The 24,640-nt window shown below is 38.9% G+C and overlaps 2 protein-coding genes across 11 annotated transcripts in view; one reads left to right on the forward strand and one right to left on the reverse strand.

Annotated features, from left to right (window-relative positions):
* Window positions 1–24,640, reverse strand: part of LOC144642836 (uncharacterized) — an 88,533-nt gene that overhangs the window by 32,946 nt on the left and 30,947 nt on the right. The gene's annotated exons all lie outside the window — the stretch shown is intronic.
* LOC144642125 (BTB/POZ domain-containing protein 6-B-like) lies at window positions 16,569–17,588 on the forward strand. Its single transcript, XM_078501116.1, has one exon. The coding sequence runs from the start codon at window positions 16,569–16,571 to the stop codon at window positions 17,586–17,588; it is 1,020 nt and encodes a 339-aa protein (XP_078357242.1).

Consider the following 24,640-nt stretch of genomic DNA (forward strand, 5'->3'; position numbering starts at 1 on the left):
AGGTCATTTTCTATATGACTTTTCCCTCGAAAACTCGAAGCACGTCTTTCAATACGTGACAAGTCAAAACAAACAGTAGTCCAAAACGCTGAATTTAATGTGAAACAAAAAAGTACACGAATCCGATCCGTTCCCGAAACGCCCCTCAAAACAAAAACTATGCCAAGTCATTGACAAACAGAGGTTGATACCGATCCTTCCAAATCAAGAGAGGATATCCTTATCCTCTCTTGTTCAAATCCAACCTTAGAAGACTTTAATGAATTATCGTCAGGGCGAATTAACTGACCTTTTCTTGAACAAGTAAATCGCATAAACTCTGCAGCAGTAGCCTATAGCGTTGTTTTCTTTAAGGCCTGCAATGTTCGCAGCTGATTTGCTTTGTTTCACGTTACGTTACGTTCTGATTATTTTCAGTGATTTAGAAATATAGTGTTCCTTTTTCTTTTGGCTGCTCTATACTCTAATTAAACTTGTTTGAAATGTACACTGGTCAATACTGTATGGATAGCAAAACATGTGTTTTTAACTTTCCAAAACTCGAACCATTTTCAAGTTCCCTTGAAGGTTCGAGTTATCGGGAGTCGACTGAAAACTTTTAACCCTCCCCCCCCCCCCACACACACACACACACACACACAATCAACAAAGCATATCGATCAAAAACTAAGTGACAAACAAATGGTCACTTTGCCGCTGATTGACCTACTTGAAATCAGCATCAAAAGGACAACATGTAAATGATTTTCTATTTTATCAAAGAAATTCGACTAGCTAAACTGCTACCGATATTTTATTGATAATCTAGATACATACAGGGCAGCCAAATTCTTAGATAAACCTGACAACAAAAAAATCAATAAAGATAAAATGATAATCTGGCACAAGCGTGAGACGAAGAAAAAATCTGGGAATTGAAACCGTGGCCTCCCAGATACCAATTGTGAATGGTGATTTAAAGAAGCGGGTGTGAGGTGACCCTCTAAATGGAGGTGTCATCGACCCATATCAGATTAACTAAACGGGACGGTGCACGAAAGCTGAATTTAAAATGTTTATTTTAAAATCTCGGTCTTCAGGATAGTCTCTTAGTCGGACAACGATAATCAATGGGAAGGGGGCTTATTCCAGGCTGGGCGTTTATTAACTTTCTCTACCCTCAGGGTCACCAGGGCGCTAATTCAAATAAATACGGATATTATGCCTTTACAATCTTACCTCCTTCCAGTTTATCCAATATTGTTTTTGGCACAACACTAATCGGAAGTAGTATGCACGATTTCGTTCTTGGACCACCTGCAGTCATATCTAAAAATCTTTGTTGAACAGATGTTTTCCCTGTAAAATAAAAACACGAAAAACTTTTAGATCTACTTGAAGCTCTTGTATGGTTTTACCCTGGGTGCCAAAAGGTTTTTTTTTTGGGGGGGGGGGGGCGACTCTCTCAAAAAAAGAGAATCACATACCAAATATTTAGCATTTATTGGATAAGGCAGAGTGTGATATGGAGAATTAATTATGCAGATCGAAGAGGGTGTTATCCGCCGGTCTATAAGAGTTTATATAATAACCTGAATTCTACGCGCATTTTGAATGGTTCTTACTTATGATCTATCAGAATACAGACACATGGATGACGTCACGTCGTCAAATCAGAGTTGTCGGCAAAGTTTTTCAAACTTGCGAGGCCACAACAAAGCAAAAAAGTTCAGCTGATATTAATTACAAATGACCAGTGAGAAACAATACGCCAAGCATTGTTCACCTTTCGAAGCATTTAACTGGGCGAAACAAGCTTGAAGAAGACAGTGAATTATTCGAGAAATTATCCGAAATCTGTATGAAAGTTTGACCGATGTTGTGCAATTGGACAACGCCACGGGAAACAAACGAATTGCGGTTGAACGCTTCGGTTATGTTTACAGATTTGAACAACTTTCCAAATCGGAATAAAGGTTAGTTTTTTCATTGACTTTCAATTTACCATTTTTCTGTTTATTCAATCGGATTAGCAGTGCACGTGCTTCGTGTTAACGAAAACTTAATGGTGAAATCGAAACAACTTAGCTCATCTTTACGGCTGCATTGCATGCTCAAACTGAAGTGTGCCGAAGTCTTGTGTTATTATATAAAACAAATAGATTCCATTTTGCCGTGGGTCTGTTCAGTTATAGATCACAGAGGACGTCAAAATGTGGTATGAACATCAGTGACCCACTCGGCTAGCGCCTCGTGGGCCACTTCTCTGTTCATCCACATTTTGACGTCATCTGTGAGCTATAACTGAACAGACGCACGGCAAAATGGAATCTATTTGTTAAGTAGACAATGGCAAAATGTGGTCGATTAATTTTGTTAAATATATAGTTTGCATAAAGTTGTAAAAACATCTTCGGCGACGGCCTTGAGTTGAAGGAAGCGTAAACTTGAGGGACTGGTCAATAAGTACCGGGGGGGGAGGGTTGGGCCATAGCAATTGGAAAAGTGATGGGTCGAAAATTTGTGACCCACCCATTCCTCCTGGCTCAAAACTGACTGACCCACCCCTGATTGGGGGTTAAAAATTACATGACCCACCCCCTTTGCTAAAAAAAGTCAAGATACCAATCATTTCTTTATTATCTGTAAGGAGTCGGAGGTTGGTTTTTAATTTGACATACTTCTTATGCTAGTCGTCTGTTAGTTTTTCATATATTTGTGTGTGAAGTCCAGACATAAACATATGCGAAAACTGAAACTGTATGCAATATTAATTCATAAACAACTATTGAAGAAAATATAACACAAACAGCGGTGATAAACATTATGAAAAATCGAAAATCGCATTTTTATAAACTTGATGTTTCGTATGCTAAGCTACATACATTTTCAAAAGTATGACCGTTAAAATTTTTGGCAACTATTTATATATTGTATGAAAGGGGTCTGGAACCGAGACTGAGACAATTGATCTACAGCAGTAACTTAATATTTACATTTTGGTTAATAAAGTAACAACCTCTCACTGCCGAGATTGGCATTTAAAGAAGGTTGTAGTTCATGAATGTATAAGGTCTCTTTAATCTTGCAGTGGAGGTCAGTTTTGCCTGACGCAAGGATTTCAAAATGATCCCATTTGATGTTATGGCCTGTGATTTTTATGTGATCAGCAATAGCTGATGGATGTATGTAGCTTAGCATACGAAACGTCAAGTTTATAAAAATGCGATTTTTCATAATGTTTATCACCGCTGTTTGTGTAATATTTTTAATTAAGTTACGATGGCCTAAAACCCAAGGGAACTATTGAAGAGTTCATATTTTTATACAGAAATTGATAACAGAAACTACAACCACTGTCCATCATCCATATTTGCAAAGTGTTTGAATTTACTGGTATTTAAAGGCTTAAAGCCCAGCGTGAATCTATGCAGGTTGCGGAAAGACAGGCAAACCTGATGTTATGATAATGAGCCATCTATCTAAGAGGGGGAGGGGTTGTCAGGGGGCATGCTCCCCGGGAAATTTTTATATTTAGGCCTTCTAACTGAAACGGCTAAAAATTCATCAAAAATGCTCACATGTAGAAATTTATCAGTTTTATATACTGATGAATACAACTTTTCTTGGAACTATAACAGTTTAAAGTTAGTGAATAAATAAGATGACCTACCCCCTACGTGTAGTTAAAAATTACATAACCCACCCCTTTTCGAAGGCTCAAAAACTCATAACCCACCCCCTTTCTGCTCCGCCCCCCCCCCCTCCCCCCTGTACTTTTTTACCAGTCCCTAAGTTTAAAAAAAAAATAGTCTATCATGCTTTTAAACGTATTCATTTGGCCTGTCGGTCTATCTTGAGTTGTTTCTTCATTCGGTTCGGATGCCCCCGCTATGCGGGCAGACGTATTGGCCCCGGGACGGGGTAATCAGCCGCTAAGTCCAGTTGGTTTCAATTGTTTGATAAATTAACAGTGAGCAGCCGAATTAACTGCTCGTGCATTTTGAATCTTGGTACGCTTCAAAGCCGTTAAATGAAGAAATTTTGCGTATTTTGGACAAGGTCAGCCACGACGGTTAATTTTTGGTTTTACTATTTGGGGTTGAACGCTCTCTTTGAATATTGAGCGGGAGCTAGTTCTTAAAGCGATAAATAAGCAGAATACGTCCAGAAAGCCGCGAGATTGTCAAGTGTGTAATTTATAAACCAGGATTGCATTTAAAAGGTATAATGTTTGAGAAAACTAAAAAGGTAAATGGTGATGAAGTCCATGCTCGTTTAGGCCGGAAGATGAAAATATTGCTTATGTAGTCTTGAAGTCAAAATAAGGTTATCGAAAACGTCATTACCAATGCATGCTATTTCTGGCTTGCTTGTGGTACGAGAACTAACATATCTACAAATTCTTCCGCAACTTACGACACTCAATCTGAGTACGTGTCGACCTCGATTTGCCAGGCACAATGTACTTGACCTACTTGAACGGAAAAAAATCTCGAGATTTTCTAGACGACAACGGCATCAACAAAAGGCAATTCAAAAGAGATCTAGAGATAATTCTTTAAAAATACTCGCCGCAGGCGTTTGCATTAAAAAGCTGAGATGTTCTTTTAGCATCCTTGCGACTCCGCTGCTTAGGGGGAAACTCGAAGTGACGGGGATGATCGAATGTGGCCTGGGCAAGAATCAAGACCCGAAAAAAATCAACTAGGGCTTCCAACAAAACCCCAAAAGATCCCATGCCGAATTTTTTAACCCTTAAATTTCCAGAAAAAAAAAACCCATTACAAACAACACAACCACGAATCTTTGCATTGTTTTATAATGCCTCCCTTAAATCAAGTGTCCCTAATATAAAGAAAGACCTGCCAAATTTTCGTCAACCAAAAATATCCCGGAATAAAAAATATTAAACTCCAAAAACACCTTTAATTTGATCTTCCTCGTCACGTGAAATCCCAAACGGTGTCATTCAGAGGTCAAAAGCAGTATGTCATCAGCAAACATTTCACTCAGTGTTTTTTTTTTTTACCTCCCAGGTATAATTTTCCCCTGGCCTCCCCAAATCCCCATTGTCCAGTTTATCATATCTTCTACTCAAAGCTGCACTCCACATTGCACGACCACCATATACACACATTACCAAGGGCACTTGCTTAAAATTAAGTTCCTCCTTTTTTAACTTCCATTTTTAAATTTTATTGCTTTATCATTTTTACCTCTGCATGCGTGTTTTTATTGTCACTTACCAGTGTTGTTTTCTAACATCCACTGCCGTATTCTTTTTTCAATGCCTTGCGATGGCTTTCCCATCTTTTCATAAATGAATCTTATTCTGATGGCGATGACGTCTTCACCTTCAACATTGACCATTCTGGCGAATTCGCTCACCTGGAAAAGTTGTTTCAGTTTGAGCACAATCCAGTAACAAATTGTCAGTGTAACGTTTATCTGGCTCCCTTAACATTTGGCTACTGGCTTACCATACTTCCATGCTTTAGTTCTAACTTCCTTACTTACTTACTTACTAACTCACTCACTGGTGTCACTGACTGGCCGACATGATTACAAAGAAGTTACCTTGCCCCGGCTACGCAAATGCTGAACGAATCACCTTACGAACAAGAATCATACAACGACATCTTTTTCCTGGCGGTTTAATTGAATTTTCCTTCTTAGTCAGACGAGAACGTGCAAGGAAGACATGACTAAATCCACAAATCTGATCGTTTTTTATCCTGCCTGCTGCAAGCCAGATGTTTCATGGCTTGGCAGAAATCGCTAGTTGGGCCGTTGATAAACCATCTTCGATAGGTGTTGACACTTTCGTAGCCAGGACACCGTTCTGGCACTTGAGAAATATTGATGGTTTAGAGCAAGTTAATCTAGATGCTTTTTGGTCAGTTATGCCTTGGAACAACCCCGGCCCCCCCCCCGGGGGAACAACCCATTAAAATGCCCAAAAAACTGTTAGGTGGTGTTGAAAGGCACAATAGTCTGCCGTCTGATCTTTAGGAACGTAAAAGTACCTATTCAAAAATGAAGCTAAGTGTAAGCTTTTTAGCTGAGCCACAGGGCTCAAATGCAAAAATAGCCAGAGCCACATTTCTTTTCCGCTTTTAATTAGCTTTAATTGCATTATTATAAAACATATATTAGGCAGGTTTCATCCGGCGTAAGAAAATATCAGTCTTGTAAATTTCGCAGAATATATTACCTCTTTTTTACTCTTGATGGCATCTTCCACAGTTTTAAACAACTTTTCCAGTGGTGTTTCCATCTGTGTGAAAATTAAAATTTGATGCTGATAAGGCTTTGAGGAAAAATTAGCATGGACAAAATAAAAGAAACAAGAAAGATCAAAATGTCGTTCACACAACCGAAAAAAAGAACGTAAAGTACGCAGGTTTACTGTTAGTTTTTTCCTCGCTTTTTTTCTCTGGAATCGCCTTTAAACGCCTCCAGATGACATAGATACACACGATATACACAGGAGAGGGCAGGTAAGTCGATTTTATTAGAACTTTCTCCCCTATGTTGCATTGTTTTTTTTACGATCGGTATATTTCCGTACAAACTCTTATAAACGTTATTACGCAATGTCATCAATGTATGTTGACGGCTCCTTTAGGAGCTTGGGCAACCTGTGGTGAAAAAGAGTTATGAGTGACGCGGTATCCAAATAAAATTAAAGGCATGGCGTCTAATTTGACAGATCAAATAATTACCGATATCGTTTGCATTGTAATTTCATTGTTTGTTATTAAGTAATTTGTTAGCATAGTTGCTATAACACCTTTATTGTAACTAGACCAATACCTCCCTTTGGAGTGTAAGGCACAATAAAGATTTAATGTTACTGTTTAATATGGCAGTGACTGCAGTGATAGGTGGTAGGGTCGGCAAATTGACGTTACTATGGCAACGGCACATCGACAGACATGTTAATCTTACACTCAGCAGTTAATACTTACAGTTAATACTTACAATAAACTCAGTCAAGATTCACCGTCACAAGATCCCAATGCAAAGAAACCTGTGAGTTAATTTCATTTCGCTGTTGTATTATTCAAACTTATTTTTTTATGTTAAACATTACATTACAATGCAGTGAAAGGCGTTATGAGTGACGCGGTATCGAAGAAAAATTTAAGGCATGGCGTCTAAATTGACAGATCAAATATGGCATTGACTTCAGTGATAGGCGAATTGCCAGGATTGCGAACTCGCTTTTAAGATTTCAAATTCTTGTTACTTTGCTATCAAGAGGTAAATAAACTAATCAATTAATATATCTTCATAAAATAACGAATAGTGATTGGTCATTCGTGGAATGGTTTAAACTAATTTATATGCGATTTTGTGAAATTTAGCTCATCTTCGCCCGATAAAGGCCCTCAATCAAATTACTTTTTGGAATTTCCGGAAAACACGAATACAGTGATTATTAGATTCACAGCCTGTCCAGTAGTTCATATTGTTATCATTATGGCTGTTGAAGGTTGTTTTGGCCGCCAACCGAAATTCAGTACACTAAATTGTATCGATCGACCCCAGCCCTCTCTCTACTTTTTCGCTCGCAGCTTTCGTTTTGCGCCGTTTCCCTGGAACAGGCAACTAGAAACTAAAAAATCGACAATGTCTTCGCACGTCCTTTTTGAATTTGTGCCAGCCTTTACCTGTATTTAACAGAAAAGTGAAATCGAGAGAAAAGCTTGGACTGACGACAGAATACTTGGCCGCGTATTTGCATCTCATTAAATTCAAATGGCTTCTTTTGTTTCTAAATGCTTCGTTTTAATATCTAAAAACTTCTGAAATCGCTTCAAAATCTCTTACTTTTTCGTACCATAATTAATCAGAAAGTTAAGGCGTTACCGCTAACGATTGTAAGATGGGAACGGAGAGCACAAAACAAAATCTGAGCGATTAACCTAACGAAGCGATTTTAAAAAAACACCGCAACGGTCGCTACACTTGCTTCTGAATCAGTAATTGTACATCAAAGTTTGATCAAAGCGCCGATTGCTGATCCAGAATAAACGGTAGAAATGTAATTAAAGTGGCTTTAGTAGTTAAATCTTGATATAATTACCTTCAAATTGATTTCCAGATCAGATCACCAACAACAGATCGATTTGCACTCACAGCCTCGATAGTTTTGTGCTGCGCTATTTTCAGTTCAAATGGTTTGACTGCCATACATACTGGCACGAAGCTCTTGGAAAGCAGAACAATAAAAAATAGCAAGTTGTTCAATGAGTGCTTTAGTATGGATTGTTCTATCGTGCAAATAATTATTACTCCCTGGAACTAACAATGTTCTCTTAATTGCATAAACTGCTCACTTTTCACGGACATTCGTACATATTTTAGCATCAGTGGCTCCAAACAATTCTTTGCGTGAAAACGTTACTTTCTCAAACAAAAGAGTAAACACCCATTGGTCATTTCAAATCTCAGGTGTGTGCGAAGATCAGTAAATGTGAACGATACTGCAATAGGCCTTATTCGTATTCCCCGACGGCCCTGGGACGAGAGCCTTCTGAACATGAATGCGAGGCTTATTCGGGGTACTTTGCTCAAAATTGCAAAGAAACATGGAAAATTGCGAATGGATTACCGAAAAACCTTAAAAATTATAAACGCTTTGAGGATCTAGAGCTAGACGGTGATCTGCGGGCTAGAGGAATACCAGTGTCAATCAGAAATAATTAGAAGATCTGGTAGAACTGACCAAGAAGGCTAACAAATTTACACTGAATCGTCGGGAACGGTTTCGAGTCAGCAATACTTGCGAAGTAAACTTCAACACCAGGTTATGTTTCCAGCTAATCTGTTATGTTTATTTTCAGTGTATATCCAACTTAAGCGAGGTATTAAACTTCCTTGAGGATATTTATATTGCTATTTAAGTAAGGGGTTCAGAAGAGGGAACTTGCTAAATTAAATTTGATCACGCACACATATCTCAGTAACAAACGTAAACAAAAGCTAGCGCTGTGATAACTTTTTTCACTGCAAGACCATGAAATGAGCGTGAAACGATTAACAGCATCACCTGAGCCAAATGAAAATCTAGCCTTTTACTCAAAAATTGTGTGTAGTTAGCTCCAAAACGAATTTGTAAATTGCTTTGTAATTTAGTGAGTTTTCCGATCTTAATGTGCGTGCGAGGTTTTAATTTGAAACATCCAGTTCTGCTTCAGACTATTTTCGTGGAAGAATATTAAATGATCATTAAATTATCGATATCCTCACTTGACTGAGCTGAGAAAATTATCTTTTATTCGAACATTCGATGATTTAGGGGCGAAAGGAATTTGGAAGTTTAGATCTTGTGATTTTGCCAGTTTGCTTGAACCGGCGTTCGAGAACATTAATTAATTAAATTTACTATTTCTCTTAAAGACGTTTCGCAGCAGCACAGAAAAATAGCAGTCAGAGTGTGAAAGAAATCAGTTCAGTGGAATTAAAAGCTATTCTTTTAACTAAACAATGAGAGCATTTAACAGCAAACGAATTTGTAAATAATTAATGCACCATTATTTCGTTCAGTTGTTTTTGTCCATATGCCGATCAAAATATGAAGTCAATACGCAGCATGCCTTCAGACATTTATTCTTACTTTTTTTTAAATAATAGCAATACAAATCTCTCCAAGTTAAGTCTATTGCCTCTGGCAAGTCGGATGTACAATCAAAACAAATATTAACAGATTGGGGTTATTACCTTGCGACTCGATGACTGACTTGCACTACCCCGATTCAACTACTTCAAGGAAATTTGTTAGTCTTCTCGGTCAGTTCTACCAGATCTTCTAATTTTTCTGATTGACACTGGTATCCCTCTAGCCTGCAGATCACCTTCTAGCTCAAGATCCTCAAAGCGTTTATAATTTTTAAGGTTTTTCGGCAACCCAGTCGCAATTTTCTATATGTTTCTTTGCAATTTCGAGCAAAGTACCCCGCATTAGCCTCGCATTCATGTTTAGAAGGCTCTCGTCCTAGGGCCGTCGGGGAATACGAATAAGGCCTATTGTGATCTGTTGGCCAGCAATTTTGATCGTAACGATTTCGAACGATTTGCTTTCAAATTTGCAAATATTTGACATGTAGAAAATTGGCGTTTAACGCAGGAAAAATGGTGAGAGAGCTGTACGCGAACGCAAAACGGGAGGCGCGCGGAGGTGATTTTATCTTATTATTGATTCGCTCGACATTCACCCCACCGATGTTTGCTTTACACAAGTCTTGTGCTCGCTCGCTGTCTATACAAAGAGGTGGGATGAGGAGGGGAGGGGGGATACTGGCTTATTTTCGAATGGAAATTATCGCTTTAAATCTAGATCTGTCCCGCAAATGATCCCGGCCCGCAAATGATCCCGGGACAGCAAATGATCCCCAAATTGGACCGCAAATGATCCCAGGACCGGAAATGATCCCCAAATTGAACCGTAAATGATCCCTTGACCGGAAACAGTCGCCCGACCGTCAACGATGGATTTGCGTGAACAGGGGATTTAACATTTATTTGAACCAGTTTTTTTCCTTTATAATACAACAATAACAAAAACAATTAACGCCAGAGAATGTACCGTATTTGAACGATTTTAATTCAAAACTGATATATCGATATAGCTGCTACATATGTACTGATTACTGACCTAAAACGCGACATAAAGTTTAACAATCCAACCAACAGAAATAAGAACTCTCTCTAAAAAAATATTTATTGCAGCGAAATGCTTTTAGCTGATAGCCATTTATTCACACGCATCACGCAGCGTTTGAAGTGACACATCGTCGCTACGATTTCTGCCCGGTTTTCCTTCGTTTCGCCCCACCAACTGCCCCTGGGTCTCCGAGGATGAAAGTGACAATGTCTAGACGAAAAGTCGCTAAAAATTCTAGAAGAAAGTTGAGTTTTGTTGCTTATTGCAATCACCTCCGCCTCTGTTCTTGAGCTACTTTCTTCAGGTCACTGAAAAAAAGTCTGACTCAGGATTGTGGCTACGGTTCGCGTAACTTTCAGTGCAGGGGGGAGATGATTGACAGTAAGAAATTTGCACGTGCAAAAGTGACAGCTCTACGTGTGCGGTATGCAAATAAATCTACCGAGAGACGCTGTGGTAATACCTCAATCGCTTACTGTAACGACTTAATATTTGCAAGAGCGAATTGTGAAGTAAAATGTGTTTACAAATAATGGTTTATAAACTACAAATGTGTCATAACCTCCAAAATTCGCACGTAGAAATTTTGTGCTCTTCCAAGGAAAAGGAAGCTCCTGTTTACCTTGGCAGCATTGTACAAAGTGGTTAATTAGATAACCTGCGATGCAGGCTTTCTTTTTTTCCGTTGACCCCTGCGCCGCGAGAAAAATAACGCCTGATCGCAGGTTATTAATTAGACAGCAGAGACATCTTCGAAGATTCATGTATATTTTTAAGATGCATTTTCTAAACGAAAAACTTAAATACCGTATTCACATGTTATTATATGGCTACAATAGTACGCGCGCTCTGATTGGCTGCTGAGCGGGCATTATTTTCTTGTAATGACCGGGCATTGTGAAAATTTTTCTCGGCTCGACGATTTTTTGAGTTGTGAGTAAAAGGTACTAGCAAGGGGGCAAAAAAAAAACCGACAAAATATAACTATCTTTTCAACAACTGAAAGAAAAATATAAGCATACCAATACTTCTTTAGTATGAGCCACGAAGAGAGCCACAGACAGCGAGAGCGACTTTTACCTCCAGTGTTTTTTCCCTTGATTATACTCTTCTTTTGAATAGTGCTTAAAGGCCATATAATAAATAACTTATTAACCTCGTCCGTTCGGTCATTACAGGGCAATCTCAGACCTCGACCTTGATGTGTATTGACCTCGCTTTCGCTCGGTCAATACATCAAAGCCTCGGTCTGAGATTCCCCTGTAATGACCTCACTCTCGGTTAATTAGCCTGCGAATACAGCCGCCTCTCATTCGCGTCCCGCAACGAAGAGCGAAACACGAAGAGTAAAATAAATAGAATAAATCGTGTTTAAAAATGGAAGCTCGACTTACATTTCAACATTTTTAAACACGATTTATCCTCTTTCAGTTGAACTGCACTGCATTTATATCTAATCTTTGTTTATTTCTGATGGTGTGAGGTATGTCTGCGAGGCCAGTTGATGAAACTCCTCGTCCTGACGAGTCCCTCAAAATGGCTGCAAACATGAAGATCTTCGAAATTGGGCAAGTTTACACAGCTGTAAATATTTCATTAAGACGATACCAAAAGGTTTTTTTCGATAGGAACATTTTCTATTACATCTACTTTTCGGCTGCGTTGGTTTGATTGAAGAAGACCGCCTCACCTTTTCAAAAATAAAGTTTGAACCTGAGCCGTTTTCAAGTGTTTCATCAAGGTGTGTGATAGGGGTGTCATTAATGTTTTGCTGCTAGCTTGATTCGAGCTCAATGTTCGTGAAAGTTGATGTGATAAATTAAAAAGACATAATTTAACAGGCTGTAGTGTTTGTTTGGTACAGAAGTTGTTAGTTCTTTTTTAATTAATTTTCAAAGTTGTGGTAAATTTAAGCCTTGACAGTGGTCGTTACAAGTGCTCGTTCGGGTGAACCGAAAATCCTTAAAAACTCGAAAAAAATTAATGATCCGGTCAAGTGAATTGTGTTTTTAGTATAAGTAAATGAAAGTCTTGCAACACACTAGAAAAGAGCGAAATCTATTTAACAAGCCAGGTCGGGCAGACCACTATTACAGACACAGCCTCTTAAGAATGACCTTTCTTGAGACACAAGCTCTTTTTAGTAATTTGATAAAATATAGTCTTTTGTTGGCCTTCTTTATGATTTCCGTAACGTGGTTATTCCAATGCAACGTATCGGTGATGGTGACACCTAATACCTTAAAACTGTTGACCAAATCTAGATCTAAACTATTAATCGAAATGGGAGCAAAAGACTGTTTAATTTTCTTAAAGTCTTTTGTTAGCTCTTTGCACTTGTCCACATTAAGTTGGAGCTTGTTGCAGCGCGACCAGAGAGCTACCGTGTCCACACCTTCCTTCCTGCTTCCACAGTTTGTTTATTTATCATACCATATATACGCTAAGACCGCGCCAAGGCACCTAAGTTCGTTTTTAATACCCCAAAAAATCCCCTATTTAAATGTAGAAATTTTCAAAAATAATACGACTTATTTAATTTTCACAAACATTTTTCGACGGTACATCCGTCATCGTCAGTGTAACGGTTATGAAAGTTTACAGTGATTTAATTAAAACGTGCCTGTTATCATACGTTACATTGCGTTGGAAAGCAATACGCTAAATCAATGATAGTAAAAGGATCTTTTACTATCCACGGATAAATTTCGAAGTTAACGGAATTAAAAAAAAAAACGCGCGCGCGTGCAACTATAGGGAAAGTGTCAAATTGATGTGTTTGACCTGTTGATTGGCAATTCTTGAACCTTTTGCGGCGGTTTTAACATCTCTCAGGTGTTCTTTTTTCCTGGTATTGAAGGCTCTGCCCGTCTCACCAATGTAACACCATGAACACTCAGCACAAGGAATTTTATAGACAACGTTTGCCTGCGATTCCAAAGAAGGTCAAAATTTTGGAGCCGGGAACTGTTGTTGGAGGGTGGTCAGTGGTTTGTTTACTACTGTGATATCGTGCTTTGACTGCTTTTTGAGGACACAGGTCAGAGGTTCTATTACGTCTTTAATGTATGGCAGAGAGGCGAATGCCTTGTGTGATTCGGGCGCCTCGACCATCTTGAAAAATGTTCCAACAAGTTCCTCCGGGGACAACACTGTCGAGGGTCGGGTTTTGTTAGAGTGGATGTTTTTAATGAACTTCGATGGGTAACCATTAGATTCAAGACATGTTTCAAGTGCTGAATGAGCTCGGTTAAGTTCTCGTTGTTTTCCTTCGGAAGAGTTGGATAAATTTAGGGCTCTGTGTAAAAAAAGTTGCCGCCGTGCTGGCCTTGTGTTTATTATCATGGCGAGAATTATAATCTAGATATCTGTCTGTGTGCGTGGGCTTTCTATAAACATCGACAGCGATGGCACAATTTCTTCGGGTGACTAGGGTGTCGAGAAAAGAGATCTTTCCATCACATTCAGTTTCGATGGTGAAAGAAATGTCAACGTCGATTGAATTTAATGTTCATGGAAAGCTGACACATGGTCTTTTTTGAAGATACAGAAGCTGTCGTCGACATACCGTTTCCAGATTTAAGGAGAAACGGATGAACTGTTAATCGCACTTTCCTTGATCTCTTCCATACAGAGATTGGCCACGACAGGGCTAACTGGACTGCCCATTGCGCGCCCGTGTACTTGTTTATAGATTTTGTCGTTGAACATAAAATAATTCTTGGACAGGGTAAATTGGAGGAGTGATATTATGTCATTTATGTCCAAATTTGTTCTCGATGAAAGAGAAGCGTCTTGTTTAAGTTTGTTCTTGATATAAATACATGCTTTATCGACAGGGATCGCGGTGAACAGAAATACGGCATCAAAAAAAACCAGGACTTCATTCTCATCAATCTTGATGTCAGAAACTTCTTTGGAAAACTGCAAGGAATTGGCAACAGAATATCCGTTACGATTTTGAAGCGGAGATAGAATATCTGTTAGAAACTTGGACGTGTTATAGAAAGCTGAGCCGATGCAGGTGACGATAACAATTAAACTGTCCTCTACCTGGACAGTACAACATTCTTTTTACTAAATATTCTTAGTTATTAGCATTTTTATTTCGCAACTTCACACACCGCATTTTTTACCTTTTTACATTTTACCCGTCGAAGGCTGTAGTTTAAACAGCCGAAAGCTCGTATTTTTAAAGTTTTTAAGTCAGAGATCGAGATCGTTTTCAAATTTTATAACCTTTTTCTTGGTTAAACTTGGATTCGTTTATATTTCTCGGGCATCATTGCTGTTTCAAAATATCTTTTCTATTTCCATCTGTGTTACATACGAAAGTTGTTTGTGTACACACAGGTGTCGATGGAAACAATACGATAAAATTTATGAACTACTTTTGTAACCGCTCTTTTTGAAAATAGTCTCGCTGGATTGTACTACACACTATTAAAATTCTGTCTAATTTTTCTATCAAACTTTACTTGTTTTACTAATTTCTCGCATGTTTTTTAGTTGCAATATTTAATTGCTTTTGTATTTCCTTCACACTTCGCACAAAGGTGCAAAACCAACTTGAGCATTGATGCCTCATGAGATATGTTTGCGTCCCGTCCACGTACGTTTAATGATATGGATCATTTTTACTTAGAAGACGCCCACGTACTTGAATTTCGCAACCAATTTCATGTAACACCTATGTCATCCTAGAATTTCAACAACAACCTTTCCTGTAAATCTTAGCACTACTCTTAACTATTATCTTGTAAACATGTTCCTTTTTAACCGTATAATGCTCGCGCGCTCTTATTTGGATCAAACATACTTTTTACAGTAAAAAAATTTAAGAAAGAATAAATCACTCGCAAGTAAACTTGTTCGAAGGGTTCATGTCAAAGGTGGCGTGCGACGCAGCCGCACTTGATTATAGAACGTACTGCGCATAAACTTACGTAAACCTAAATTTGTAAGTTTAGTTTTTGACAGCTGATTGACAGCTTGAGATTGGTCCAAATAAAAGGGCGCGCGCCAAATCCTTTCCTCAGAATATAGAATTAGTAAAGAATTACAATAGAGTTAATACAGAAGAGTTGTAATAGCCGGTGACTCCCTTAAAAAAAGCAAGTTGGAACCTGTAAAAGAAGCTGTGATCGAGTGTTGAAGTTGAGGGCGCTAATCCAAAGAAACAGAAAATAGTGTTCATGTTTTCTTCCTTGTACGTCGCATATGCAAAGAAAATGTGATAATTTCCATCCGTTACAAAGTAGATAGTACCGGAAGTGGAGTTGCATTTTTGCATTTGACCGCTGTGAATTGATGGGCATTCACTCCAACCTCGTTCCCAGGGCTTTTCCCTTGGTGATTTGAAATCACCAAGGGAAAAGCCCTGGGAACGAGGTTGCATTCACTCAAGGCTCGAAATTGATGGTCACGCAGTGTTGCGTTACTATTTAGGAGCCCACAGTCTTAGTGAACATGAGTCCGCATTGAAAAATTGAATTGACCAACGGACATTGTATTTCTTCTTCTGGCTCGTAATGAGTTAATAGTTTGAAAAGATATGGCTGTTGTGTGTGCCGAAGAGAACTGGCAGACGAAAAGATCAACCATCAGAAATAGAACGGCGTTTGTTTTTAATAAGGAGCTGTTAAGCGACGTGAAATTTGTTGTACGAGCATCTGGCGACAGTGAGTGCAAGCGAATGAAGATTGTCATTCCAGCTCACAAGTTTGTGCTTGCAATCAGCAGTCCTGTGTTCTTTGCCATGTTCTATGGTCAAACGGCGGAGACTAAAGATTCTATTGAACTGCCTGACTGTGAATACGAGAGTCTCTTTGAGGTGTTCCGTTTCTTATACAGCGACGAAGTGAATTTGAGCGGAAATAATGTTTTGCAAGTGCTGTAGTTGGCGAACAAATATATGGTGCCTTCGCTCGCTGAAATGTGTAACGAATATCTGCGAGACAATTTGAAAGCATCAAACGTGTTTTGCTTTTTGCCGCACGCTCAGAAAGTTGGAGATAAAGATTTAGAAGATCGATGCTGGAAAGTGATTGACAAGAAAACAGAAGAAGCTTTGACTTCAGATGAATTTGTTACAGTCGACCGTTCCCTTGTCGAGTCCGTTGTGAAGAGAGAAGGGTTGAATGTGAAGGAGGTTGTATTGTTCAAAGCAGTTGATCGCTGGATCATAAAAGAAATGGAAAAGAAAGGAATAGATCCCGGGGTCTTGATACGTCGCGGGTTTTTTATAGCTCTGAGAGTTATAAAACGACAAATCATTGGCGAGGAAATCTTTCATGCCATAAGATTTCCTTTAATGTCGGCGACGGAATTTACCTCAGTTGCTTTTCAGTCTAACCTTCTTTCCGTTCAAGAGATTAGCGACATGATGCAACACTACAATGGTGTATTGACATATTTACCATTCAATCAAACTCCAAGGATTCGTATCAGTTCTTGTGTGAGATTTAAAAAATTTGATCCGCCAGGTAAGCGTGGTTCCTGGTGCAATTTGTGGAACTGTAGCGGGACAACCGCTGATCGCGTAAATTTTAGTGTCAACAAGCCCATCAAGTTACATGGAGTCCAGCATTTTGGTTCTCAGGGTGGCGAGTACAAGGTTACCACTGAAGTTAAAGATGCCACAGGTGGATCTTCTCTGGTGAAACATACAGGATCCTATGCCTCAAAAAAGGACGAGACTGATTTGCATTCTTATCACGGCTTTGATGTTCTGTTTGATCGTCCAGTTTGTCTAGTGGAAAACAAAGAATATCAGTTAGTCTCCCTCATTAGGGGTCCTTCATCATGGTATGGAAAGGAAGGGCGAGCTTCTGTAGAGTGCCAAGGAGTAAGATTCAACTTCTGTACTTCAGCTGGGAGCAATAATGGCACCACAACAAAAACGGGCCAGTTTCCCGCCGTACTTTTTAATTAAAAAGCGGTCACTTCACATTTGTATCAGAAGTTGAAGGGACATGGTCAACGTTCACGTTTTGAAAAAAGTCCACCTTAACCCGAAATCAAAATACGCGTAGAGAACCTTCAGAAATCTGCTTCAATCTTCTCAGTGTTTTCTTTTTTTCTTCTAAATTCTCCCATTTAGTGAAACACTGAGAAGATTGAAGCAGATTTCTGAAGGTTTGATTTGAAAAAAATCTACAGTGGTCTTTTTTCAGAACGTGAAACTAGTGTCCAGGTCAGCGCGGTAAGAACGCTGACCATGTCCCTTTAAGATAGCAGAAAAGACTACTCTCTTGTAAAAACAATCAGGATACTATGCTAAGAAAAGGACAATAAGACTTATGAATATTACGGCTTTGATGTATTGTTTAATCGCCCAGTTTGTTATGTTTAGATGAAAATAAGAAGTACAAGTTAGTGTGGCTTATCGAGGGTCCTGTATCATTACTTGTAAACGAAGGGCAAGCATCTGTTCAGTGCGATGGGGTACGATTCACTTTTAGTTCCTCAAAAGCTAGCTCTAATTATATTTCTGTGACGTATGGCCAGTTTCCTGTTTTTTTTTTATTTTTAGCTAGTTTTGTTTAAGCTAGATTTTAAAGGCATAGAAAGTTCTAACGTTCTTGAGAAGTTTTCCGGTCACATGTCCGGTCTGTTGTTACAGTCAAAACCATTCATGTCTTCTTTTTCCAATAATCAGTTAAGATATCAATGTGTTAAATTAATTCGTTTAAGTTTCTTCTTTGCGTCACTTCGAATTAAACTTTATCACATGCAAAAGCAATTCAATCGTTATATTAACGTAGTTGTTAGCTATATAGCATACCTGTTGTAGGTTGTACGTAGGTGTTGTCTCGCGCCCTGTCAAATAGGTTTGCAATTTAGGTATTGAATTAAATTTAAAATGTTCACTTGTATGCTAAATTAGTACCCTTAATAAACAGAAGGTTTCCCCAACCACTCCGCCGAGCATCTTTCCTATTTTTAAATTTACATACAATTGTATTACTAATGAGAGAACATTTCGATACACAATTAGGTATAAAAATTAGCGAAAAAAGCCCCGACGTTTCGAACTCATCTTGAGTTCATTAACAAGCAGATAAAATAAAAATAACGGTCGAGTTAAAGTTTAATTAACAATTAGACTACGAGCCCGAGTTTTCTATGAGCGAAGAACTCGGGCTCGCCACGAGGGCGATCTTTTTTAGTAGAAACCTAAAGGATGCAGTCTAAAACCTATAATTTGTGCACTTGAAGAAAAAATCAAGAAAATTTACCGCTTTAAGAGCTACGCGCACGCGAGTAAACCTGATTGCGGATTTCCAATAGAACACAGCTGAGTTTCTACTAAATGCAAATAGAGGCCAGGTGATAGAGTATATTAGAATATTTAAAAGAAGTGTTTCGTGGTCATTAGCGTTCACAGTGTCAGTGCGTGCTGCATTTAATTAAAAAAATACTTTCGCACGTATTGAGTCCGACTGCGTGTTTAGTGCCAGTTTTCTCCCACGAATGAGATCATTCTGTTAACTAAACAATCCAGTTTCCAAATATATTTGGCATTTCTTTAAATCGTAAAACATCAATTTGTTTTTGGGTTCTTGAGCTTTATAACATCCGTTTGAGTTGTTCACATGAAACCGCAAAAGACTCCTTTGACGTGAAAGACTAGGCTTTTGATTATTGTTTTTTTGGTTTTTTTGATTTTTTTTTTTTTTTTTTTAAATTTTTTTTTTTAATTTTTTTTTTTTTTTTTTTTTTTTTTTTTTTTTTTTTTTTTTTTTTTTTATTTTTTTTTTTTTTTTTTTTTAAAAATTTTTTTTAAAAAAAAAAAATAATTTTTTTTAATTAAAAAATGAAAGACGGTATGCACGGTTCAGCATGGTTTTCAATAGAGAGCTCAAGTACCCACTTAACCTCGATCATCAACTCGACAATTGCTACGTTTGTCAATTCTGTGGTGAAATCTTTGAGGCTGACCGAGAAACAAACAGACCCGTGCGGATTACTCTACCTTTCAAAGATCAGAAATCCGCTGACGCAGTACGCAAACAGCTGAAAGATCTTGGGGAGAAAATTGGAACTGAGCTACAACCGGTTTACTCAAGTGCTAAGATCGGCGACAAGCTGAAGTTACAAGAGGAGAAGCCTGCTTTGGTGAACAATTAGTGCGTTGTTTATCCATTTAAGTGTGATCAGTGTGACACAACATCTATATTAGCGCATAGAGGAGCATAAAACCTCAGTTATTGGCAAGCACTTTAAAAAGAAATCTACGTTGTCGTGAGTCCTGACATAACAAAGATGTTTTCCGTTTTAAAGAAATGACAAGGGAAACCGGATTGTTTAGTAAACGAAATGCTTCTCGTTCGTGAGAGAAAACCAGCACTAATTAAACACCTGACGCAGTCGGACTCAATACGTGTGAAGTATTTATTTAATCAGATGCAGCACGCACTGACACTGTGAACGCTAATGACCGCGAAACACTTCTTTTAAATATTTTAAGGAGGCTCGATGTAGTTTTCTTAGCCGAAGGGTGGTTGTTTTGAAAATTAAAATTATCTAGGAAGCCAATGTTCGATTTTTGCCAAAATACACCATAATGATCAAATATGACCAAATTTTAATTTTTTACCCGTCACTTTGTCACAAAGGTTACCATAGCAACCATTGACGTTTTCTTTTGTTCTCAAACAAGCTTGATTTTCTCGAAATCTAGATTGACTCTTGGTATTCATTTTTTGATATATTCAAGTATAGTAGATTTACTACCTGTACACAAAATTTTAGGAAAATCTGTAAGAAAATCTGTAAGTAAGCTCATTTGCATAATGTGCATGAAATACTCGCATAAGCACGAAATGTTCGAAGTCGCTGTGGGAAAGGAAGATAAAAAGTGCAAGGTATTTTTATATTTCTATGCTTCCTAACATCTGTTTAGTAGGATTCAGTTGGAATTTAGAATGGTCTGGTCTGGACTCGTGAAATAAAGGCCGGCGAAGACACCATACTTTTGCATGTTTACAAAAAGAGATCTAAGGGTTGCTAATATTAAAATTTTCACGGACCCGTAAATCAAAATGTATCAAAATTAACATGCGTTTCCAACCTTTGAAGGACCACTTAACTTAGGAATAATAATAATAACTTGGTGCGTTTGGTTGTTTTTGAGCGGCGAGCTCGTCAACTTATGAAATTTCTCGTTCTGGCCAAGCTCAAAATTAGGCCTTTTGCAGCCTTCACTGTTGAGAGCTCTAAAAAATTTATTTTAACGTATTTCCAAAAACTAAAGTCGTTGCATTTACTTACAACCTAAGATAGTTCACTGGGCAAAGTTTGAGGGAAAACTTTTTTTCGACCCGAAATGCGATGGACCGCTTTAAGAGAAACTGCCACACAGTATTTTCCCCGGAAACAGTAAACATTAAAAAATTGGCTCATTTAACAGCAATCAATAACGTACAATTATGGGCAAATAACACTAAACACTAAACTTCATTCAGACCCTCTTTCAAGGTCGGTATTAAAGTTAATATACGTAGTAACACAAACTAGAAGCGATGAACATGGAGCTCTACATACACAAAAAGTTATCAATAGACTGTTCAACTTTTTAAGTGGTATAAATAGGATATTTAGCTGAAAAGAAAGGCGGGAAACTGGCCAGTGTTTTTTGTGGTTCCATTAGATCCCATTACTGCTCCCAGCTGAAGTACGAAAGTTGAATCGTACTACTTTTAGAAAACACTCTACAGAAGCTTGCCCTTCCTTTCCATACCGTGATGAAGGACCCCTAGCCTGATTAGCGATACTAACTGATATTCCAGACGAACCGGACGATCAAACAGAACTTCAAAGCCGTGATAAGAATGCGAATCAGTCTCGTCCTTTTCTGAACACCCCTCTGAAAGAGGGGAGACACCCCCAAAAACGACACCTTGCAAACGGTTAGAAAGGTACGATTCAAGCCACTTCAAGTTCCTGTGGCACCAAGACTGGACTGTAGACGATGAAGTAAGATTTTGTGGTCCACCGTGTCGAACGCTACACTGAGGTCAAGATGTACTATGAGTGTCACATGCTGGCGGTTCATATTCATCAGAATATCGTTCTGGACATTGAGTAAAGACTTCTGAACTGTATCGAGAAATTGAAGCCAAACTAATGGAAATTAAGGGCATGGAGGGGATCAAAAGGGCATCATAAGCCTCAGATATGTACAAGAACATATGACAGCAAACAACATCTGATTTCACACGCGGACAAACACGTAGCCTGCGAGCAGGCTCTCTATTTGGGGGAAACGTGAATATATTATTATTGAACTCCTCGAGCGCCGAAGGCGCGATCCCGCGAGTGCCGAAGGCGCGAGTGCGTGGGCGAAGCGAGCCCCCAGAGGTCGCGGGCTCGCTTCGCTCGCTCAGCGGTTCGCATCGCTCGCCAACTCGCGCCTTCGGCACTCGCGCGATCGCGCCTTCGGCGCTCGAAGAGTTCAATATTCACTTTGCCCCCGATAGAGAGCCTGCTCGCAGGCTAACAAACACGTGTGGGCTTTCACGCACGGCGGGGAGCGTCCGCTGTACGGGACCTCGTTGATTTGAGCCTGCACTCACCTTGCCTAGCGGATTTTTACAACGAACGCCCCACGGGGAACCTCTGTTCGGAACTTCTGCGGAGGAGGAGACAGAGCATCTGGCGTCCCAAACTTGTGGAACAATTGTACCCAATCAAAGTCGTCATAGGTTTTCATAACTTCCTCTTGTTTTTTTTGTTTTTTTGCTTTCTTTTTTCAGACCGCTTTTCTTTTTTCAATTGTATGTATTGTATTCAAGATGTTCCAGGTACTTTCTTGTTAGACATTCCTCCACAGCAAATGTTTTTGAAAACAATCCAATAGACTCTGCGTCATCCAATGCAAGTGTCCCATCTTCAGATTTCTTTTTAATTTGCGCTCTTGGCTAATACGGAATCATCGACATCCCTTTGCGAAGCACTTAAAGTAACAGTAGGGGTCTTTTCAAAGGGCAAGTAACACAATTCTGGTAGAGCTTCGTGATCTGGCATTGGCCTTGGAACAGTAGAGCTCTCCCACCTGTACATGTTCTTCCATAAACGTATTTATTTTCTTAAAGTATGCAGATCCTGGTATGTCTTTCTTCTTTGAATCTGGTGCCGGAACAAACTGGCGTAGTTGTTCTGTGTTGAAGAAAAACTGCAGGGGCGGATCCAGGGGGGTGGATTGGGTGGCTAGCCACCCCCTTGATCCACCAGAAAAATTAAAATAAACACATTAAAATAGAAAATAAGGACAATGAAACTGGGTAAGGTGAAAAAAGTGTTACTGGGTAATATGTTTAGCTAAAGTAAATTTGACATATTTGTTAACATCCACCTTCCTTAGCCAGGCGGCTGTTCAAAGTTAAGGACGGCCACTTTTCCAACATAGGAGATTTTCGACATCCTGTTTTACGAACTTCTGTGTTTAATGTAACAAAACATTTGTGTATAATTTTAAAACATTTTACCTTTCAAGAGTTGTTTTAGCCTTGCTGGCATGATTTTCTTCTTCATATTAATCTTTTACGCGAGTTTTCTTACCGTTTTCTTCGCAGCAACCGCTGTTCTAAAAACATTGACTTACCAAAATGTCCCTTGGCCACTTTGCCAAGAGCTTAAAATTCCACGCACGTGGGGAGCAAAACACGCATATCTGTTCTTTCGTGTAAGTTCGTGGCTTGTCAACTTTAAATTTCAATCACTGTTCATAAGAACTAGAGTTTCTGTCCCAAATTATAATTCAAGGTAAGTTGAGGAAAGAATAATTTTGCCAAATTATCAAGGAGAAACAACGGTTTAATAACTTAATTGAAATTGTTTAAAGCTGCTCAGAATGGGAAATCACGTCTTACAGGCTTCAATTTTTCAAGATTTCGAGGGGGCATGCCCCCATACCCCCCTAGGGGAAAGGAGCCTACGGCCCCATGAAATGGTCTCAGGCCCGAAATATTCGATTTCCCACTTTCAAAAACCTGTCTAAAGGCCTGATACCCCATCCCCCACCCCATAAAAAACTGGAGCTTAAACAAGATAGTAAAAAAAAATCTTGGTAAACAGCCACCCCCCTTTGAAAAATCCTGGATCCGCCCCTGAACTGTGCATTCTTGTGTGGAATCAGAAATGATTGTATGTAATCTCCAGCTGGACTAGTACTCTTTGAGCCACAGTTCTGGGCAACGGTCCACGCACTTTGTTCCATTGGCAACTCATCGCGTTGCCACAAGATATTAGCATAACCCAGCTGCCGTCTATTGCAAATCGCGCAATCTGATTGGCTACACAGGTGCCTTTAGGGCTTTCCACAAGTGCTCCAGATTTCCCAAAAAGTTGCCCATAATTTCTCAAAACGTTGCTCAAAAGTTGCGCCAAAAATCCAAAAAAGTTGCTTCTGATAACAAAAGTTGCTCGAAAGTTGCTCCAAAAAATCCAAAACGCTGCTTCTAGTCAGGAGAATTTCTTTAAATATATGCTTATTTCCCTTTGAGGGTTAGATTTCTTAGCAGTTTTATGCAATTACACGGCAAAAGAAGTATCTTAATAACATATTACGAGGAAAATTTGTTAAATAACAAGTATTTACAGCAAAAGAAGTATCTAAATAACATCTTCAGGGAAAATTTGTTAAATCAGTAACAATTTGTTTAACTGTTATTCAGATGTTCCTCGGAATTCTTCGGCAAACTTCGTTAATCTTCGGAAACGTTCGTATTGCCTTTGAACAACATTCGGATAACCTTCGGAGATCTTCGATCTGGAAATTGCCCAAAATGCAACAAGTTGCTCGAGAGGAAAAAAGTTGCTCGAAGGGGAAAAAGTTGCTCGAATCCGGCCTGATAAGTTGCCAAAAAGTTGCCGAGCAACTTGTGGGAAACCCTAGGTGCCTTCTATCGATCGTAAGACGGCTCGGTGCACGCGCTCAGTTTTTTTTTTTGCGTAATTTTATCAACAAAACATTCAAAAAAT

This window comes from Oculina patagonica, chromosome 2, assembly GCF_052425735.1.
Source record: "Oculina patagonica isolate OP01 chromosome 2, crgOcupat, whole genome shotgun sequence".
Lineage (NCBI taxonomy): Eukaryota > Metazoa > Cnidaria > Anthozoa > Scleractinia > Oculinidae > Oculina > Oculina patagonica.

Excerpts from the sequence above, each read along its gene's own strand:
- LOC144642125 (XM_078501116.1), top strand. The coding sequence starts at position 16,569 with ATGGTGCCTTCGCTCGCTGAAATGTGTAACGAATATCTGCGAGACAAT.